A 19,452-nucleotide genomic window follows, 5' to 3' on the forward strand; every position below is an offset into this window, starting at 1 on the left:
CTGCCCTCTGCGATTATAGAGGTGGTCCCAGTACGATCTGTTGTTACCCAGGTGCCGGGATCAACGATGTAACTGGATGGTGACAGTGCATTCTGGAGAGGAAGGGTGAACAGCCAGAGGTCCTCGTCCAGGTTGGTGCCAACGACGTAGGGAGAGCCTGCAGGCCGATCAAAGAGTTTGGAGAGAGACTAAGCGGCAGGACCTCAAAGGCAGTAACCTCCAGATTACTCCCAGTGCTGTGTGCCAGTATTAGCAGAATAGTACAGATAAATAGTACAGCTGGAAGGAGAGCAGAGGAGATTTACCAGGATGTTGCCGGGACTCGAGGGACAGAGTGATGGAGAGAGGTTGAGCAGGTTGGGACTTTTTTATTGGAGTGTAGGAGAATGAGGGGCAGTAACGGTAGTGTAGAGGCAGGCACGGTGGTGTAGTGGTCAGCGTAACGCTACTACAGCGCCAGCGACCCTGGTCCAATTCCCGTCGCTGTCTGTAAGGAGTTTGTACGTTCTCCCCATGTCTGCGTGGGTTTCCTCCGGGTGCTCCGGTTTCCTCCCACATTCCAAAGATGTACGGGTTAGGAAGTTGTGGACATGCTATGTTGGCACCGGAAGCGTGGCGACACTTGCGGGCTGCCCCCAGAACACACTGTGCAAAAAGATGCATCTCACTGTGTGTTTCGATGTACATGTGACTAATAAAGATATTTTATCTTAAATGCAGGCAAATGGGACTAGCTTAGATGGGAATCTTGGTTGGCATGGACCAGTTGGGCCGAAGGGCCTGTTTCCGTGCTGTGTGGCTCTATGATCTAGTTGGCTGGAGAGGTGATGGAGGAGGGAAAGCATCATATTCCTGGGCATGGGGACCGGTTCTGGGGGAGGTGGGACATGCATTGATCAGATGGATTGCACCTCGACAGAGGTGGGAATGTTTGTTAGTGCTGTGGGGAAGGGGTGTGGTCCAAACTAACCTAACAGAGGATGGGCCCAAGAAGTTAGCAATGAAATAAAGAAAAAGGTGCCAAAGGATAGAGAGAGAGATAAACAGCACCAGAACAAGAAAAAAGGAAGTTTTTAAACAGAAACAGACATGGGGATAGTGCAAGAAGGCCTGACAAAATCGAAAACGTCTGTTAGCAAGGTTGGTGAGCTTCAAGCAGAAACAACCATGTGGACAGGATGTTGTGGAATAACAGAAATAAAGGCAGGAATGGGATCTAACTATTCCTTGATTTAAGCTGTTCAGAAAAAAAAAATAGGGTGGCTGGGAGGTGAGAGGCAGTATGGACTGAGGAGAATATTGCAGGGATAGAGAGAGGGCGAACTGGAATCATAAAGGCAGAATCTGTCTGCCCAGAGTTAAAGGTGCGATTACACGATTGAATCTAACCTGTAGGTGGCAAACAAGTAGGAAGAACACAGGGGAGCAAATTGGCAGGGAAACTGCGGAGATGTACAAAAGCCACAGTGCTGCGATCACGGTGGTGACGGCTGTCCAAATATCGACCGGGGCAGCAGTAAAGTAAGGGGTAGGAGGGGGGAGAACTTCCAGCCTAATGAGGAAGGTCATCCCTGGAGCTGGTTATTGATAATTAACTAGGCCAATTGGAGCAAGTGTCAATGGGGGAACATCCAGGGAATAGCAATCATAATATCCCATGGTTTGGAATTGCTGAGGTCCAGCTGTGGTCCAACTGAGGTCTAGTGTAGGTCCAGTTATGGTTCACGTGAGGTCCATGTGTGGTCCAGCTGAATTGCTGCTGTGATCCAGATGTGCTTCAGCTGAGGTTCAGTGTTGGTCCAGTTGTGGTTCAACCATGGTCCGACTGAGGTCCAGTTGTGGTCCAGCAGAGATCCAGTTGTGGTGCAGCTGTGGACCAGCGGAGCCGGTAGGTGTGGTGGCGTTGCTGTGTTTCCCTGCAGAGGGCCGGCAGGGACCCGGCGGGCCGAGCGGCCTCACTCCCCGGGACAGCTCCGCCCACCGCCCGCTGACCGACAGGGTGACGATCATTCGCCACGCCCCCTCCACGCTCAGCGCGATTGCGTCACACGCTGTGGTCTCCGCCCAGCGGGGGGGGCGGTGCGCGGCGTCACTTCCGGCGCGGGCGGCGGGCCGGCGGAAGATGGCGTCGGAGAAGGCGAAGGCGGAGGGCGGGCGGGTGAAGATCGGACATTACCGGCTGGGAGACACGCTGGGGGTCGGCACCTTCGGCAAGGTGAAGGGTGAGTGAGGCGGGAGGGGCCGCCGCCCAGTCCGTCCCCGACGGCACCGCTCCACAGGGCAGGACCCGCCACAACGTCACAGGCCCCGCCCCTCGGCCCAGCCCCGCCCCACACTGACCCCAGCCCCGCCCCTCGGCCCAGGCCCCGCCCCACACTGACCCCAGCCCCGCCCCTCGGCCCTGGCCCCGCCCCACACTGACCCCAGCCCCGCCCCTCGGCCCAGGCCCCGCCCCACACTGACCCCGCCCCCTTACACACTGACTCCGCCCCCTCACTGACTCCGCCTCCCCCACTGACCCCACCTCCCCGACCCCGCCCCCCACACTGACCCCGCCCCCACACTGACCCCGCCCCACCACACTGACCCCGCCCCACCACACTGACCCCGCCTCCCCCACACTGACCCCGCCCCCCCACACTGACCCCGCCCCCCACACTGACCCCGCCTCCCCCACACTGACCCCGCCTCCCCCACACTCTGACCCCGCCCCAGTACCCCCATACCACCCACCTCTCAGCCTGAGTCCTGCCCACTGTCCACATCCAGGCTCACCCCTCACCCTGACCCCGACCCTCAGTCTCACCCCCACCCCCCAAACCACCTTCACCATCCCCACAACTCCCCCTCCCACCCTCCCCATCCCCCTTTCGTCTGCCTACTCACAGCCCAACCCCCACAATCCCCTCACCTCACCCTTGTGCCCTCACAACTCCCCTTCCCCATTTACCCCCACTGCACAACCCATCACTCAGCCATCTCACAGCCACCCTCACACACGCACCCCAGCCCCTCGCTCTACTCTGCCACCACTTGCTCTTCCACCCCTTACAGCCCCCACACCTCATGCTTTCTCTTCCCCCTCCCCCCACCACTTCTCTCACTGCCCCTCACTCTCTCGGCAGTGGGGATGCACGAACTGACCCAGCACAAGGTGGCAGTGAAGATCCTGAACCGCCACAAGATCCGCAGCCTGGATGTTGTCGGCAAAATCCGCCGCGAGATCCAGAACCTCAAACTCTTCAGACATCCGCACATCATCAAACTGTAGGTACCGAGGGTGTGGCTTGGGTGGGTGACTTATGGGGGGTGGGGTGCTGGGCAGTGGGGGAGTGTGTGGCTGTGGGGCAGATGTAGTGCGGCACATGCAAGGCTGTGGGGGCTCCTTTGGGGCTGTAGGGGTTTCATTTTTGAGGCTGTAGGGTTTTGATTTTGAGCCTGTAGGGTTTTGATTTTGAGGCTGTAGGGTTTGTTTTTGAGACTGTAGGCCATTTGCGTGGCTGTAGGGGGTGGATGCTTGGCTGTAGGGGGTTTGGGTGCCTTGGACGTGCTTTGTGATTAGTGATGGTGTTTCAGCAGCCCTGCTGGTTGGGGAAGAGGGCTGGAAGCCTGGGTCTGGACCTGGCCTCTGCAGCTTGTGAAGTGGGTGGAATTGTCGATTGGGTGTTGAGGCTCCTGTGGCATCAGGTCCTCTGAGGTTGGGAGAATGGTTCCCTCACTGCCTGAGACAGGTTGCATGTCTGACAAGGAGCTCCTCAGCAGCTGGTACGCAGGAGCGGGTCTACCAGGTCCTCCTGCCCACCCCATGGTCTAATCGCTCTCGCTGTGGGATTTAGACATGTTCTTTCACCTGTTCGCCTTCCATATCCCAGGTACCAAGTGATCAGTACCCCGACGGACATATTCATGGTAATGGAATATGTGTCAGGTGGCGAGCTCTTCGACTACATCTGCAAGAATGGCAAGGTGAGATCAGCCTGTGAGTGTAAGAACACTGGTCTGGGCAGAGGTAGCTGAGAGAATCTGGAACATGCATGTTCTGTTCATTTCCTGGGCCAAGCACCTGCCTTGCAGACTTTAACTCTGCACAAATCACCAGACCCCGAACAAGGTTAATGTTTGAAATTGGGGTGTGCCAACCCAAGAAGAGAGAACTTGGCATGTTGTAAATTAGGTCAGGTTCCCACTGCCAGGAATGGAAGGCAGAGAGCGGGAAGGTTGGCAGCAGTGAGTAGGAGGGTGGCTGGACTGACAGGTCATGGTCCTGGAGAGCTGCACTCACACCCTCCCTCCCCGACAGACCCCACAACCACCTGGCACCTTTCTGTGGAGATATGGTGTCGGATGGGAGGGGAGGGGTAGTTTCAGTGGGTACTGTTGACCAGTGACGTCTGCGGGACCCCTGGTGACATCCCTCGCCGTCTGCGGGACCCCTCCGGTGACATCCCTCGCCGTCTGCGGGACCCCCTGGGACCCCCCCCCCTCCGGTGACGTGCCTTGCCGTCTGTGGGACCCCTCCGGTGACGTGCCTCGCCGTCTGCGGGACCCCTCCGGTGACGTGCCTCGCCGTCTGCGGGACCCCTCCGGTGACGTGCCTCGCCGTCTGCGGGACCCCTCCGGTGACGTGCCTCGCCGTCTGCGGGACCCCTCCGGTGACGTGCCTCGCCGTCTGCGGGACCCCTCCGGTGACGTGCCTCGCCGTCTGCGGGACCCCCGGTGACGTGCCTCGCCGTCTGCGGGACCCCTCCGGTGACGTGCCTCGCCGTCTGCGGGACCCCTCCGGTGACGTGCCTCGCCGTCTGCGGGACCCCCGGTGACGTGCCTCGCCGTCTGCGGGACCCCCGGTGACGTGCCTCGCCGTCTGCGGGACCCCTCCGGTGACGTGCCTCGCCGTCTGCGGGACCCCTCCGGTGACGTGCCTCGCCGTCTGCGGGACCCCCGGTGACGTGCCTCGCCGTCTGCGGGACCCCTCCGGTGACGTCCCTCGCCGTCTGCGGGACCCCCGGTGACGTGCCTCGCCGTCTGCGGGACCCCCGGTGTCGTGCCTCGCCGTCTGCGGGACCCCTCCGGTGTCGTGCCTCGCCGTCTGCGGGACCCCTCTGGTGACGTGCCTCGCCGTCTGCGGGACCCCTCCGGTGACGTGCCTCGCCGTCTGCGGGACCCCCGGTGACGTGCCTCGCCGTCTGCGGGACCCCTCTGGTGACGTCCCTCGCCGTCTGCGGGACCCCCGGTGACGTGCCTCGCCGTCTGCGGGACCCCTCCGGTGTCGTGCCTCGCCGTCTGCGGGACCCCTCCGGTGTCGTGCCTCGCCGTCTGCGGGACCCCTCCGGTGTCGTGCCTCGCCGTCTGCGGGACCCCTCTGGTGACGTGCCTCGCCGTCTGCGGGACCCCTCCGGTGACGTTCCTCACCGTCTGCGGGACCCCCGGTGACGTCCCTCGCCGTCTGTAGGACTGACATGTTGGCAGCTCTGGGTGTCTGGGGGAGGATGGACCGCAAGGGAGGGCCGCGATGCTCCCTGACACTGCCTGTGTTGTGCCGTCTGCAGCTGGATGAGAAGGAGAGCCGGCGCCTCTTCCAGCAGATCATCTCTGCGGTGGACTACTGCCACCGGCACATGGTGGTGCACCGGGACCTGAAGCCAGAGAACGTGCTGCTGGATGCACAGATGAATGCCAAAATCGCCGACTTCGGTAAGAGCTCCTTGGTGACCTGCCCCTGCCCCCTCTTCCCCTCAACCCTCACTCCATTCCCACATTCCCACCCCTGCTCCATTCCCACGTTCCCACCCCCGCTCCGTTCCCACACCCAGTCCCTGCCTCCAGTCCCTCCATTCACGTGCCCTGTGACTGCCTCCCTCTGTGTACCTCATTCACAGTGCTGACTTGGAAATACATCATCAGTCCTAAATCCTGGAATTCCCTCCCAACAGCACCAGAAGGATGCAGTGGTTCACAGAGTGTGGGACTCACTCCCCCCCCCCCCCCCACCACCTTCTCATGGCAAATTAGGGAATGGGCCATAAATGCTGGGCTTGTCAGTGTTGCCCTCTCCATCTCCCGCATACAGTTGTTGAAGAGGGCAAAGCCCATTCACCGAGGAGCGCAGTGAGGTGACGCACTCTAACGGAACTGATAATGTTTGAAACGAATCTCGCAAAAGTGGGCACGTTCACATGCACGAATTGGGGAGAGGAAGCTAATAATGCTGATACTGAAGACTGCAGGCTCTGAAATCTGGAGCAACAAACAATCTGCTGGACGAACTCAGTGGTTGGGGGTGGGGGAAAGGAATTGTCAGCATTTTGGATTGAAACCCTGCATCGGTCCTGACCTGCTGAGTTCCTCCAGCAGGTTGTTTGTTGCAAACTAATAATGCTGAGTATTTCCAGCATTTTCTGTTTTTATTTTAGGGCAAGGTGATAGTGTTCGTAAATTTTTACAAGGGTTCCATTGCTCTGTTAATAGTGAAGACATTGTTTGGAACTGGTTAGGCCTCAGTCGAAGGGATGTATGTTTCAATCATTGCTGGGATCCAGCTGTCACTGGCAAGCCCAGCGTTTAGAAATCATTCCCAAAGCTGCCATGAGAAGGAGGGGAGTGAGCCCCCCCCTCCCCCCCCAAACTACAGCATCCTTCTGGTGCTGTTGGGAGGGAATTCCACGATTTAGGACTGATGATGTATTTCCAAGTCAGCACTGTGAATGAGGCACACGGTGGGAGGCAGTCAGGGCATGTGAATGGAGGCACTGGGACTGGGGGTGGGAATGGAGCAGGGGCGGGTGGTGGGAGTGTGGGAAGGGAACGGGGTTGGGAATGGAGCAGGGGTGAGAATGTTGGAATGGAGCAGGGGTGGGAATGTGGGAATGGAGCAGGGGTGGGAATGGAACAGGGATGGGAGAGTGGGAATGGTGCAGGGCTGGGAATGTGGTCTTTCGAGCCGGCCTTCACTTGGTGTGCCATCTCCCTCTGTCAGTGGTAATGAGCTGCTTGTAACTCCGATTCCTTCTGTGACCAGGTCTGTCGAACATGATGTCCGATGGGGAGTTCCTGAGAACCAGCTGTGGGTCGCCCAACTACGCTGCTCCTGAGGTCATCTCTGGAAGGTGCAGTGTGCCGTCAGTGTGAGAGGACGGAATCCACATGTCAACCTCCTTCCCATCCCCCCAGTATTTTGGTGAATGCCCCACAGCCCATGGGATGGAGATCCCTGCAGTGTGTGTGGATTGGTGCTGAATTGGTGCCCGAGTAAGGTATAGCAAACCACCCAGGGACCTGCTGCTGGTCTGTGTGCACCTGCTGCTGGGTCATCCTCTGTGTGACGTGGGCTCTATCAGCCTGACAGCACTCACTGCTAGCGTTATTCTTTCAATGCACCGTGGGTGCCAGCCAGAGGACGTACTGCTCTCCCTGCTCCACCCACCAGTAGTTGTAGAGTGAGCCTGGCAGATGGAGGTGGCAGGGATGTGTGGGTTAGCATTGAAGGATTATCCCTTGTTCCTCAATCAGCGGCAACACCCACCTATAAAGTCCCCTAACCGATGGTGTGACGGGTCTTCATGCACCTTAAACAGTTTGCTGCCTTTTAATTCCACCTGATGCAAGAGTCACAGAGAGGAACAGCATGGAAACAGGCCCTTTGGTCCACCGAGTCTGTGCATCAACTACCCACTCACACTAGGTGGGTGTTGCCGCTGATTGAGGAACAAGGGATAATCCTTCAATGCTAACCCACACATCCCTGCCACCTCCATCTGCCAGGCTCGCTCTACAACTACTGGTGGGTGGGGGAGGGAGAGCAGTACCCACTCACACTAATCCTACCATCATCTCATTTTATTCTCCCTACATTCTCATCAACTCCCCTCAGGTTCTCCCACTTGCCTACACACCAGGGGCAATGTACAGCAGCCGACCCGCGCGTCTTTGGGATGTGGGAGGAAACTGGAGCACCCGGGGGAAACCCACGCAGTCACAGGGAGATTGTGCAAACTCCATGCGAGGTCAGGATTGAGCCCAGGTCTCTGGTGCTGTGAGGCAGTAGTACTGCAGGACAGTCACTCCAACCACACACGGTCCCACAATGAGGGTGCGTTGTCCTGGCACTGACCGGTGGGGTGTTCCACTGCGCTGCAGGGGTTGTCAGCTTTGCACTGGGAAATACCATCCCAGACCTGAGGCCGGGCGATCCTGCCTTTAAACCCTGCAGTCAGTAAAGTCGTGCTCAAAACCCTTTGCAACACTGGCACATCACGTAATTATACAGGTCTGCGGTGTAGTACAGAGTAACTAAGGGGTTGCGTTTTTACATATGTCCGTAAGTTGATTTTGTTCGCAAATCAGAAAGTACACAAAAATCACTCGGATGTGGTAACTGTGCATCCACAGTACTGTAATGAATAAACAGGAGATTGCTAACGATCAATTATTAAAAGTGGAGAGAGAGAGGAAACTGGTTCAGCGGCTTGTAGTAACAAACGTATCTATGTACGTTGGACTTCTGCATTTAATAATAATGCATGCCGTTGGTATGTTGGGGTGTTCATAAGTTGGGTGTTGGTGACCTGGGAACAGCCTGTATACAGCTGGGGCATCCATACCCGGGGTGGATGTACACCTCAATGGAGGGGAACTAGAGGTTCACCACACTGATTCCCAAACTGAGAAGCTGAGCAGGATGACTCATGGGAGTTCAGTGGAATGATTCTTGGAGGCAGAGGGAGTGAGCAGGCTAGAGGGTTACAGAGTCATACAGCACGGAAACAGGCTCTTCAACCCAACTCATCCATGCAACCAGGCAGCTACCTGGACTAGTCCCATTTGCCTGCGCTTGATACATTCCCTCGAAACCTTTCCTATCCATGTACCTGTTCAAACGCTGTGACTGTACCCACCTCAACCACTTCCTCTGACAGCTCGTTCCACATACCCACCACCCTCTGTGTGAAAAAGATCCTCTTTAAATCTTTCCCCTCTCACCTTAAACCTGTGTCCTCTAGTTTTAGACTCCCCGACCATGGGAAAAAGACTGTGCGCATTCACCCTGTCCACGCCCCTCGATGACTTTATAAACCTCTATTAGGTCACCCCTCAGCCTCCTGAGCTCCAGGAAAAACAGTCGCAGCCTGTCCAGCCTCAAGCCCACCAGTCTCGGCAACATCGCTGTGAGTCTTTCCTGCACCCTCTGGGTGTTGATGCAGAGTGTAGGGGTTGCTCCGTGGACCAGGGTAAGGTACATAGGACTGAGCTGAGAATTTATTTTCACCCGAGAGTTATGACCCGTTGCAGTTCCAAGTTCCCTTAGGTCAGTGGATGCTGAGGCTCTGAGTATTCAAGGTAGAGATTGTTAGCCTTTTGGACTTTCTGGGAATCCGGAGATTGGGTGGGAAAATGGATGTGACAGGAACAGGCTTGGATGGCGTACTAGGCTCGAGGGGCTGAATGGCCACCTGTTTTTTTTGAGCCATTGCCTGTGTGTTCATGGGCTGGGTGATATCACAGCACTGCTGGTAGTGGGTGTGGTGGGTGGGTCTCGGTGACAGGTGCCCTGTGAGCTGAGTGTGTTGTTGCCTCCTGTCAGGCTGTACGCTGGGCCAGAGGTGGATATCTGGAGCTGTGGAGTGATACTCTACGCCCTGCTGTGTGGCACCCTCCCCTTCGATGACGACCACGTGCCCATGCTCTTCAAGAAGATCTGCGACGGCATCTTCTACACACCGCAGTATCTGAATCCCTCCGTCATCAGCCTCCTCAAACACATGCTGCAGGTCGATCCCATGAAAAGGACCACCATCAAGGACATCCGGTTAGTAGCGGCGGCCAGGAGGGCTGGAACAGCGTTTGTCTCTGGCATTGCCACTGGCTGGCTTTGCTTCTTGCCCCTGGCACAGCTGGCTTAGAGCAGCACGTTGGAGTGACCAGCTGTACTCACTCCTCCCCCCTCACTACCTGTGCCACAGGTCTCTGCTCGGATGGGAGCATTAGCAACTCGTCTTTCAATTATAGAATCGTAGGGTCACACAGCACAGAAACAGGCCCTCGGCCCAACTGCTCTGTGCCGACCAAGATTCACATCGGAGCTAGTCCCACTTGCCCACATCTGGCCCATATCCCTCTAAATCTTTCCTATCCATGTACTTATCCAGATGTCTTTTAAATGTTGTTAATGTACCTGCCTCAACCACTTCCTCTGGCAGCTCGTTCCGTACACTGACCAGCCTCCAGGTGAAGTTGTTGTCCCTCAGGTCTCTTTTCTCTTCACACCTTAAACCTGTTCCCTCTAGTATTTGATTCCCTTTCCCTGGGGAGAAAAGACTGAGTGTGTTCACCCTATCAATAGATCTTATACACCTCTATAAGGTCACCCCTCAGTCTCTAATGCTCCAAGCGGTAAAGACCTATCTTGCCCAACCTCTCCCTATAACTCAGGCCTTTGAGTCCTGGCTACATCCTCGTAAATCTCTGTACCCTTAAGAAAATGGTGGTGGAGCTGCTGGCTTGAACATTACAGTCCTTCTAGTCAGGATACTCTGAAATAAGCTGTTTGTTTGAAAGGACGGATGTCCAAATTCCTCTGAGTCTGCCTTGGACAAACAACACATAAACAGGAAGTTCAGTCTAGCTGGTTGATTCTGATGTCTGTATTTGAAACGAGCCTCCTTCCAGTCTCCTCCCACCCCCATCCATCAGCATTGGGAAATTCTGTTCTCACCCATCTTCCCATCTCTTCTGTTCACCTTTCCCAACACATTCTCATCAGAATCCGGATAGAGAACTTTCTCCTGAATTCCTCGTTAAATTTGTTCGTTGCTGTGTAATATTGGAGGCCCCTGGTTTTATTGAAGTGGCGATAATTTTTCTGGGTCACTGCTCAGTGCTCCCTTTTCTGGGAAGAGGCCTCCACAGCTTGAGCCTGTTCTGAGAGAGCAGCAAAGTCCTGCAGGTGCTGGAGTGTAGGCAGAGGATGCTGGAAATACTCGGTCACACAGCCTCTGGAGAAACGGTTAGTGGTTCAGGTCAATGGAACCTCGTCAGAATTGGGACCAGTTTAGTCTCTGATGTCATGGAAGTGGGAGATGAATTCCATTTCCCTCTCCACAGATGCTGCCTGACCTGAGGGTTTCAAGTTCAAGGTCAAGATTGTCATAGGCATACATACATAGCTCCCTGAAAGTGGCTGCACAGGTTGATAGGGTGGTAAAGAAGGCATATAGCATGCTTGCCTTTATTAGTAAAGGCTCTGCGTTCAGGAGTTGGGAAGTTATGTTCCAGTTTTATAAAACTCTGGTTAGGCTGCTTCTGGAGTACTGCATTCAATTCTGGTCGCCCCATTACAGGGAGGATGTGCAGGCTTTGGAGAGGGTGCAGGAGAGGTTCACCAGGATGCTGCCTGGATTAGAGGGCATGTGCTGTCAGGAGAGGTTGGACAGACTTGGGTTGGAGTGGCGGAGGCTGAGGGGAGACCTGATGGAAGATTATGAGAGGAATAGATAGGGTAGACAGTATCTTTTCCCCAGGGTCGAAATATCTAATATTAGATGGCATTCATTTAAGGTGAGGGGAGTAAGTTCAAAGGTGAGAGGTTAAGGTGAGGGGGGTAAGTTCAAAGGAGATGTGCAGGACAACTTTTTTATGCAGAGAGCGGTGGGTTCCTGGAATGTGCTGCCAGGGGTGGTGGTGAACTACAGTAGGGGCATTTAAGAGGTTCTTAGGCAGGCAGATGAACATGCAGAGATCGGAGGGATATGGACTGTGTAGGCAGAAGGGATTAGTTCAGTTAGGCCTTTAATTAGTTGGGCACAACATTGTGGGCTGAAGGGCCTGTTCCTGTGCTGTACTGTTCCATGTTGCATGCACAGGAGTGTAAATGCCATGAGAGTGAGCTTTCTGCTACAGCAGCATGGTTCACGTGCTTGTAATGTATTGTGCTCATTCCAGCCTGGTCCTGTGTAAGCTCTGGATGCTGACGTCTGTGTAAAGCAACACTGCTTCCTTTCAGGGAACACGAGTGGTTCAAGCTGGACCTGCCCAAGTACCTGTTCCCGGAGGACCCGGCCTACAGCACCAGTATGATTGACGATGAGGCTCTGAAGGAGGTGTGTGAGAAGTTTGAGTGTGCCGAGGAGGAGGTGCTGAATTGCTTGTACAGCCGGAACCACCAGGACCCGCTGGCTGTGGCCTACCACCTCATCATCGACAACCGCCGCATTATGAACGAGGCCAAGGACTTCTACCTGGCCTCCAGCCCGCCCGAGAGCGCCTCCTTCCTGGACGAGCAGCACTGCGTCTCCAGGGTCCACCCTGAACGCGTTCCCTTCCTGGTGGCAGAGGCTGCCCCCAGGCCCAGGCACACCCTGGACGAGCTGAACCCCCAGAAGTCCAAGCACCCCGGGGTGCGCAGAGCCAAATGGCACCTGGGTATCCGCAGTCAGAGCCGGCCCAACGACATCATGGCCGAGGTGTGCCGCGCCATGAAGCAGCTGGGCTACGAGTGGAAGGTGAGGGAGTGGGGCGAGGGGGCAAGAAGAGGGGAGTGTGGGGGTAAAAGGGGAGGGGGTGAGGGGGTGAAGGAGAGGTAAGGGAGGGGTGGGGGATGAGGGGAGGGGTTGTGGAGGGAAGAGGGGTGGAGGGGTGGGGAGGGGCAAGGGGAGGAGTGGAGGGGAGGTGAGGGGAGAGGTTTGGGAGTGGTGGGGGATGAGGGGAGGGGTTGTGGAGGGAAGAGGGGTGGAGGGGTGGGGAGGGGCAAGGGGAGGAGTGGAGGGGAGGTGAGGGGAGAGGTTTGGGAGTGGTGGGGGAGTAGGGGGAGGTGAGAGGGGAATCTTGAGGGTGGAAGGTATGGAAAAATACAGGGACGAGGAGGTTTAAGACAATAACGGGTCGCTGACCCTAACTCCTGCTTCCCTTCTCCTCCCTGATGAGATTAGGAAATAATTGCTCTGGAGAAGGTGCAGAGATTCACCCAGAGGTCACCTGGGGTGGGGTGTTTCACATAAAGGGAGACGGGAAAGACTGGGTTTGTTTTCCTTGGAGCAGGAAAGGCTGAGGGGGAACCAGATGGAGGGGTACAAAATATTGTTGGGGGGCATGGACAGGAGAGAGAGTAGGAAACCTTTCCTCACAGTACAGATGTCAACATCTAGAGAATATTGGTTTGTTACAGGGAGGGGAGAACTTTTGATGGGATGTGAGGAAGTATTTTTTTCCCCCGGGGGGGCAGGGTTTGGAATCTGTCTGAGGGGGTGGTGGAGGCAGAGACCCTTGAAACATTTAACAAGTATCCAGGTGAACACTTGAATTGCCAAGGAACAGAAGGCTGTGGACCAAATGCTGGGAAATGGGATTAGTGCAGATGGCTTCTTGATGGTCGGCATGGACGTGGTGGGCCGAAGGGCCTGTTTCTGTGCTGGATGACTCTTGCTTTGATCTTTCCCTTCCTTTTCTTTCCCGTCCTCCCCTCTCTCCCCATTTCCTGCCTTCCTGCCTTCTGCACCTTTCCACACCGGCCTGTCTTTACATATCTTACCTTTCTCCCTTTCCCTTGCTCTGCCTCATCCCCGTTGACCTCTTCCCTCCTCGCGGTGCACCGTCTGACATTCTCCCCTCTCTCCCCCTCCCCCCTACCCCAGGTAGTGAACCCCTACCACTTGCGAGTTCGGAGGAAGAACACCATGACGGGAACGTACTCGAAGATGAGTCTCCAGCTGTACCAGGTGGACAACCGGACGTACCTGGTGGATTTCCGCAGTATTGACGGTGAGTTCAGCCCTCGTCTCTCCCCTTCCCTCTCCCCAGGAGCACGACCCACCTCTTGGTAATGTGCCGGGATCCAAGGATGTGGTGAGGGTAGATGTCAAGGGGTGGAGCGAGGTGGCGAGGGTCGAGGGGTGCGGTCTGGAGGTTGGAGGTGAGATCTAGTGCCCTGCTTGACCGTAACAATGTTGCTGTCGCTCACAGCGGACGAGGCGATCGAGCCGCGGTCTGGCTACACCACACCCCACCGCTCGGGATCCATCAGCAGCCACCACCGCTCCAGCTTGAAGAGTGACTCGGACACGGACTCCACGGGGAGGTCTGCAGATGGGGCCATGTCCTGGTCTGCCCCCTCGCTGGGAGAGCTCGGCGCCCCCACTGAGCTCAGCCCGAGGCCCGGCAGTCACGTCATCGAGTTCTTCGAAATGTGCGCCAACCTGATCAAGCTGCTGGCCCGATAGTGGATGCTGGCCTTTTCTTCCTCTGTCTCCACAAGCAAGGCGCCATGGAAAATCAGATTAACGCTTCGAAACATCTTGCTCTGAACCCTTAGCTCCCCTTGTGCCAGGTGCCCAAGGGCAGTGGGAACCGGGAGTGAGTCCCAGTAACTAATACTCTTCCCTTCTCTCTGTGTCGCCTGCGAGCCCTCTTTGCCACCTGCACTTGTGACTGCAGTGGCTGGCTGCTGTGAAATCCATTGCTTTGCTGTTGAGTCTCTCATTACAGCCAAGGCGGTGTATGTTGGGTTGGACCCCAGTGTTTGTGCCCCCTTCCTGACTGTGCCAACCAGCATCTAGGCATGGATGCCAACTGATGCAAACCCATCACATTGTGTATAGTCTGCAAGGGGTTGGCAGCTGAACGGGCAATACTCGGTGTAAGGACCAGGGCTGGGTGAGGACAGACATGCTCTCTGGAGTGGGCAGTGTTATGTGTGTTGGAATTGCTTTAGTTTAGCTCCGTGCTTGGCCCCAGCACCTGCTGCTCTCTCTGATACCCTTGATACCACAGTGCTCTGCAGAGGTAACCAGGTGGGTTCAAACCCTTGACTCTGGAGACCTGGCTTTAGACTGTCCCTGCTCTAGGGTAATGCTCACATGTGTGGGGAAGCAGTTTTTTGTATTTAAGTAGCACCTCATCATGTCCAACCTCCTTTGAGCTAATGATTAATCAGGTTATTGATGGTTGTACTAGTTGTTGACAATGTGAGTGTTCCCCGGTGGGGACTTTGTGCCGTCACCGGTTCCATCTCATTGGGCGTGAGTTCAGCGGTCACGGTGAGGCTTGCTTGCCGGATTTAATGTTTGGTTTGCTGGTGATGGGCTGGTACTTACAGCAAATCAGATGCCTTGAGCTCTGGGACCCGATCAGATATTTTGTATTGATTGACGGGAAGGGCAGCATTTAATGTCCATCCCTACCCGCCCTCAGGAATGCGGTGAGCTGGTTCGAACCACTGCAGTCCGATGTAACCTCAGCTCAAGAGACGCCAGACTTCCTGCTGAGTACCGAACATCAGTTTGGGGTAGCACAGGCCAGAGACCACAACATTTATTCCATGTTTCAGACTTACAGCAACACTGTGGGATTTGGGGAATTCAGAATTGGAGGAAGAAGCAGCAAGGGTGAAGCTGATCTCCATGCTTCCCCTGCCTTGGGAGTGTGTGATGGGACGGTTCTGGAGGGGAAGAGTTCGGAAACAGACCCTTAGGTGCACCGTGTCACTGACGACCATCTCTAATCCCATTTTTCCCTCTCACATTCCCATCAACTCTGTGTCTGTCCGTGGCTAAGCTATAAACCCCTCATCCGTGTCTTTGTTCCTTACGTTCCATTCAAACATGCGCCTTGCTGAACTCCAATATCCTGGTCCATGTTACGTCTCGCACCCATTCACCCATCGCTCTGAGCTTGCTTACCTCTTCTGCTCTGTTATCATCAGACTGATTGGTTTATTGTTGTCACATGTACAAGGTACAGTGAAAAACTTTGCCTTCCTTTGCCATCAGCATCTTTCTATAATTTCCCTCAAATCTTTGCAATGCACAAGGATCTGTACTTCTCCATTTTTGCACTCTCCTCAGAGGGAGCTTTCCTTTGTGTCTAACCCTACCCTGGGATTGTGTGATGGGGTAGTGCAGAGGGAGCTTCACTCTGTGTCTGACCCCGGGAGTGTGTGATGGGACGGTGTGGAGGGAGCTTCACTCTGTGTCTGACCCCGGGACTGTGTGATGGGACAGTGTAGAGGGAGCTTCACTCTGTGTCTGACCCTGGGGGTGTGTGATGGGGCAGTGCAGAGAAAGCTTTGCCCTCAAGCCAACCCTTTTTTGTGTGCATTTTATGAATAACTTCATTTGCAACAGTTAAATTAAATCATTAACCTCCTTAATCAGGATGTACTCCAGCCCCTGCAGTGCCCACCAGTCCTGGAAGACCTCCAGAGAACCGGTAGAGACTGTGTGTTTCTCTCCAGGGACACTCGGGCAGGCATGGGCTTGGACGGACCCCTTGACTGCCCACTCCCTGGACCTGTGAATGGCCACCTTCAGCAGACCCAAGGCCAGACTAGGGAAGAGTTCCCCAACCGACCCATATGTTGCCCCAAAGTTGAGGAGCACGGGGTTGAAGTGCAGTCAGAATTTGAGGAATGGCCCCTTCAGGTATTCAAGCAGAGGTTGTAACCTCTCATTCCACATGAATGTGGAACACAGACTCCTCTAGGTTGCAGGGGTGGCAGGCAGCCCCAGAGACAGTGAACCAACCTAACAACCTGGGGCACGGAACTTCTCTGTGCAACACTCTCCATCCCAGGTCCTCGATGTAAGGGGGGAGGACCTCCATGTACAGCAACCTCCACTGGGGTACCACTGGTTGCGAGCTGGGAGAATGGACCACCATGTGTGTCCAGATGGCAGGTGAGAGTGAGGAAGTGTGGAGCAGCAGGTATGGAAAGGCACAGAGTGGAGTCCTGAGAGGATGTTATGTTGTCTCCCGAGGAGGGTTCTGGGGCCTGGGTCCGATGAGCACTTCAGGCTGAGCATGCTCCACGCCACAGGGACCCATTGTGACAGGACTGCCAAAGCCTTCAGCCATGAGCCCATGTGGGGGGAGCTCGCTCCTCTGCCATCCCGCCCGTCCCTTCGTCCAGTGGCCCTGAAGCCAGAGCGCCTCTCTCTGCCAGTGAGGGAGCGCCCTGACTGGAGGCAACCTTGTCCCAGGCTCTGGAAAAAGTCGCAGTAAAAGACGTTTCCCTCGGAGCTGATGCTTGCCCTTGGGAGCTGCGTGTCTTGAAGGCAGTGGCCCCGGTAGAAGAAAATGTTGGCAGCACATCCCAGCTCTGTACAGATACCTCTGCAGAGCCCCAAGGCGGAGACTTGCCACCTGGCTTTGTACCGGCCACCACGATCGGGAGACAGGACTGAGGCAGAAACCTTCCTCTTGCCCCGTAAGGGATCCACCAGCTTCTTTTGGAACTTGGTGGCAAAAGCAGGGGGTGAAACTAAAGTGACCAGTGGGCACCGCAGAATGGAGGTCACCAGTTGCTGTATGACCAGTGTTCAGACCCTCAGACCAGTGAGCAGTCCTGTCCCGAGCCCTAGCTGGGTGATGACTCTTGCCTCCAACTCCCGCCAGTTTGCTTCTTCGGCAAGGCTTAGGTAGACTCCCAAATAGAGAAGGTGCGTGATGTTCCGACAGGGAGTCCACCTGCCACTGATCTAGCAGGTGTCTGAGACCTTTCTCCTGATTGATCCATGCAGAGGACCCACTGTGTCCTCTGCAGGTCAGTGTGGATCTTCAGCTGGGGAATGCCTCTTCGCCCATGTCAAAATGTTTTCACCAACTTTCTTCACCCAGGCAGCTGGGCCCGGCAAATGGGGCAGGGAGTGAGTTTACTCCTGTTGGAAAAGCATAGTGAAGCCTCCGGATAAAATAGCCAGCTGCTTTCACCTCCTGCAATACGGACACCAACCTCATTAACCATAGGATGTTCTTCCTTCCAGTCAAGTGACAGATACAGCAGGGAAACTGGCCCACTGAGTCCGTACTGACCATCAAACATCCATTTACACTCATCCTATGTCATCCCATTTTTTTAACGTCATAAGGTTAATGACACAGGTTAATAAATATGGCACAGGAACAGGCCCTTCAGCCCAACTCCTCCATGCCGACCAAGTTGCCTGTGTTTGGCCCATATCTCTCTAAACCTTTCCCATCCATGTACCTGTCCAAATGTCTTAAATGTTGTTAATGTACCTGTTAATGTCCGGCAGCTCGTTCCATATACTGACCATCCTCTGGGTGGGAAAACCTGCCCCTAAGGTCTCCTTTAAATCTTTCCCCTCTCACCTTAAACTTGTGCCTCTTCCTCGTTCAACCAACAAAGTGGATGCAAAGCAGCGTCTCTCTCTCCACTTCTTCTCAGCTCCAGTGTGTCCCCACACCGGAAGGTTGGGGCCGACTGACTCCAGCCGATCTCCCAGTCAGTCCTGCACTGTCCCTGCCTCAGAAGTGAGTGATGGGAGAGCATAGATGGAGCTTTACTCTGCTAATTCGTGTTCTATCTTTATCATGCTAATAAGGGTGCAGTGAAGCAAAGCCGTGAAGCCCAATGTGGTCCATCAACTTGCTGATGCTCTGCAGTTGAGTGAGCACAGCAAAAGTCCTTGGTGAAGTGATTGAGGGCAGGTTGTGCCTGTGCTGGTAACTCAGGAGCAGGGACACGTGGATGGAGGTGATTACTCTCCAGTGCTTGGAATTTGCTAACATCACTGGCGATGGGGAGAACTGTCTCTCTCCCTGATGCAGGAAGTCTGTGTGGGAGAAATGTAAACGGGGCTTTGTGAGACTTGGATGCAATCCAGGATCATTTCAGATTTCTCGGATCTACAGTTTTTTGCTTTTGGAAGGATTAGGAACCTGCCCCGGCATGAGCCAGGCCTGTTGGAGGGACCGGAACATTGCCACTGGGTACATTGAATCAGGATGACCTTTTTGTATTCTGTGTACATCTAATTTTGTAGTTTTTATTTTATAGGCATTGTCAACACTGATCTGTAATTCAATACTGAATATAGTAATGCCTCTTGCCACATCACGGCTGTCCTAAAGGATTAAAGTCAATAAATGCAAATAATTTTGTAAGAAAATAAATGGTGATTTTGCAGTCAATCCAACTAACAGTCTGCTGTGTTATTAATTTCCAGAGTCCTGCATTTCAAATGTTGGGATCCCTGCTCAGACACACACACTGCAGACTTATCACAGATTAGATTCTGAATAAAGCTCCCTCTACACTGTCCCATCACACACTCCCAGGGTCAGACACAGAGTGAAGCTCCCTCTATACGGTCCCATCATACATTCCCAGGGCACAGGTTAGACACAGTAAAGCTCCCTCTACGTGGTTTCGTCACACAGTCCCAGGACAGGGATAGCATGAATTAGGAACAATGCAAAGTCCCTCTAAACTGTCCAATCAAACACAGGGCAGTGAGAGTGTGGTTTAGATACAGAGCAAAGTTCCCTCTGTGAGGTCAGCTGGGAATTGATGGCTGGCTGTGTCCTTTTTTTCTCAGTAGTTGTATTCCCAGCCAGGCTGGAGACCAGTGCCATTGAATGGTGGAGATCTGTCAGTGACAGTTCTGAGCAAATAAACCAGGAACGGCTTCTTCCCCTCCGCCATCAGATTTCTGAACGGTCCAT

General features: G+C 54.9%; 1 protein-coding gene across 1 annotated transcript; it reads left to right on the top strand.

Annotated features, from left to right (window-relative positions):
• The first annotated feature begins 1,810 nt into the window (after positions 1-1,810).
• On the top strand, positions 1,811-18,917 carry LOC127572829 (5'-AMP-activated protein kinase catalytic subunit alpha-1-like). Its single transcript, XM_052020484.1, has 9 exons — positions 1,811-2,222; positions 3,126-3,267; positions 3,873-3,966; positions 5,547-5,691; positions 7,016-7,103; positions 9,578-9,802; positions 11,996-12,494; positions 13,623-13,749; positions 13,951-18,917. The coding sequence occupies exons 1-9, from the start codon at positions 1,817-1,819 to the stop codon at positions 14,205-14,207; spliced, it is 1,983 nt and encodes a 660-aa protein (XP_051876444.1). The 5' UTR covers positions 1,811-1,816; the 3' UTR covers positions 14,208-18,917.
• Positions 18,918-19,452: the final 535 nt, after the last annotated feature.

Source organism: Pristis pectinata, chromosome 7, assembly GCF_009764475.1.
Source record: "Pristis pectinata isolate sPriPec2 chromosome 7, sPriPec2.1.pri, whole genome shotgun sequence".
In the NCBI taxonomy this organism is placed as follows: domain Eukaryota; kingdom Metazoa; phylum Chordata; class Chondrichthyes; order Rhinopristiformes; family Pristidae; genus Pristis; species Pristis pectinata.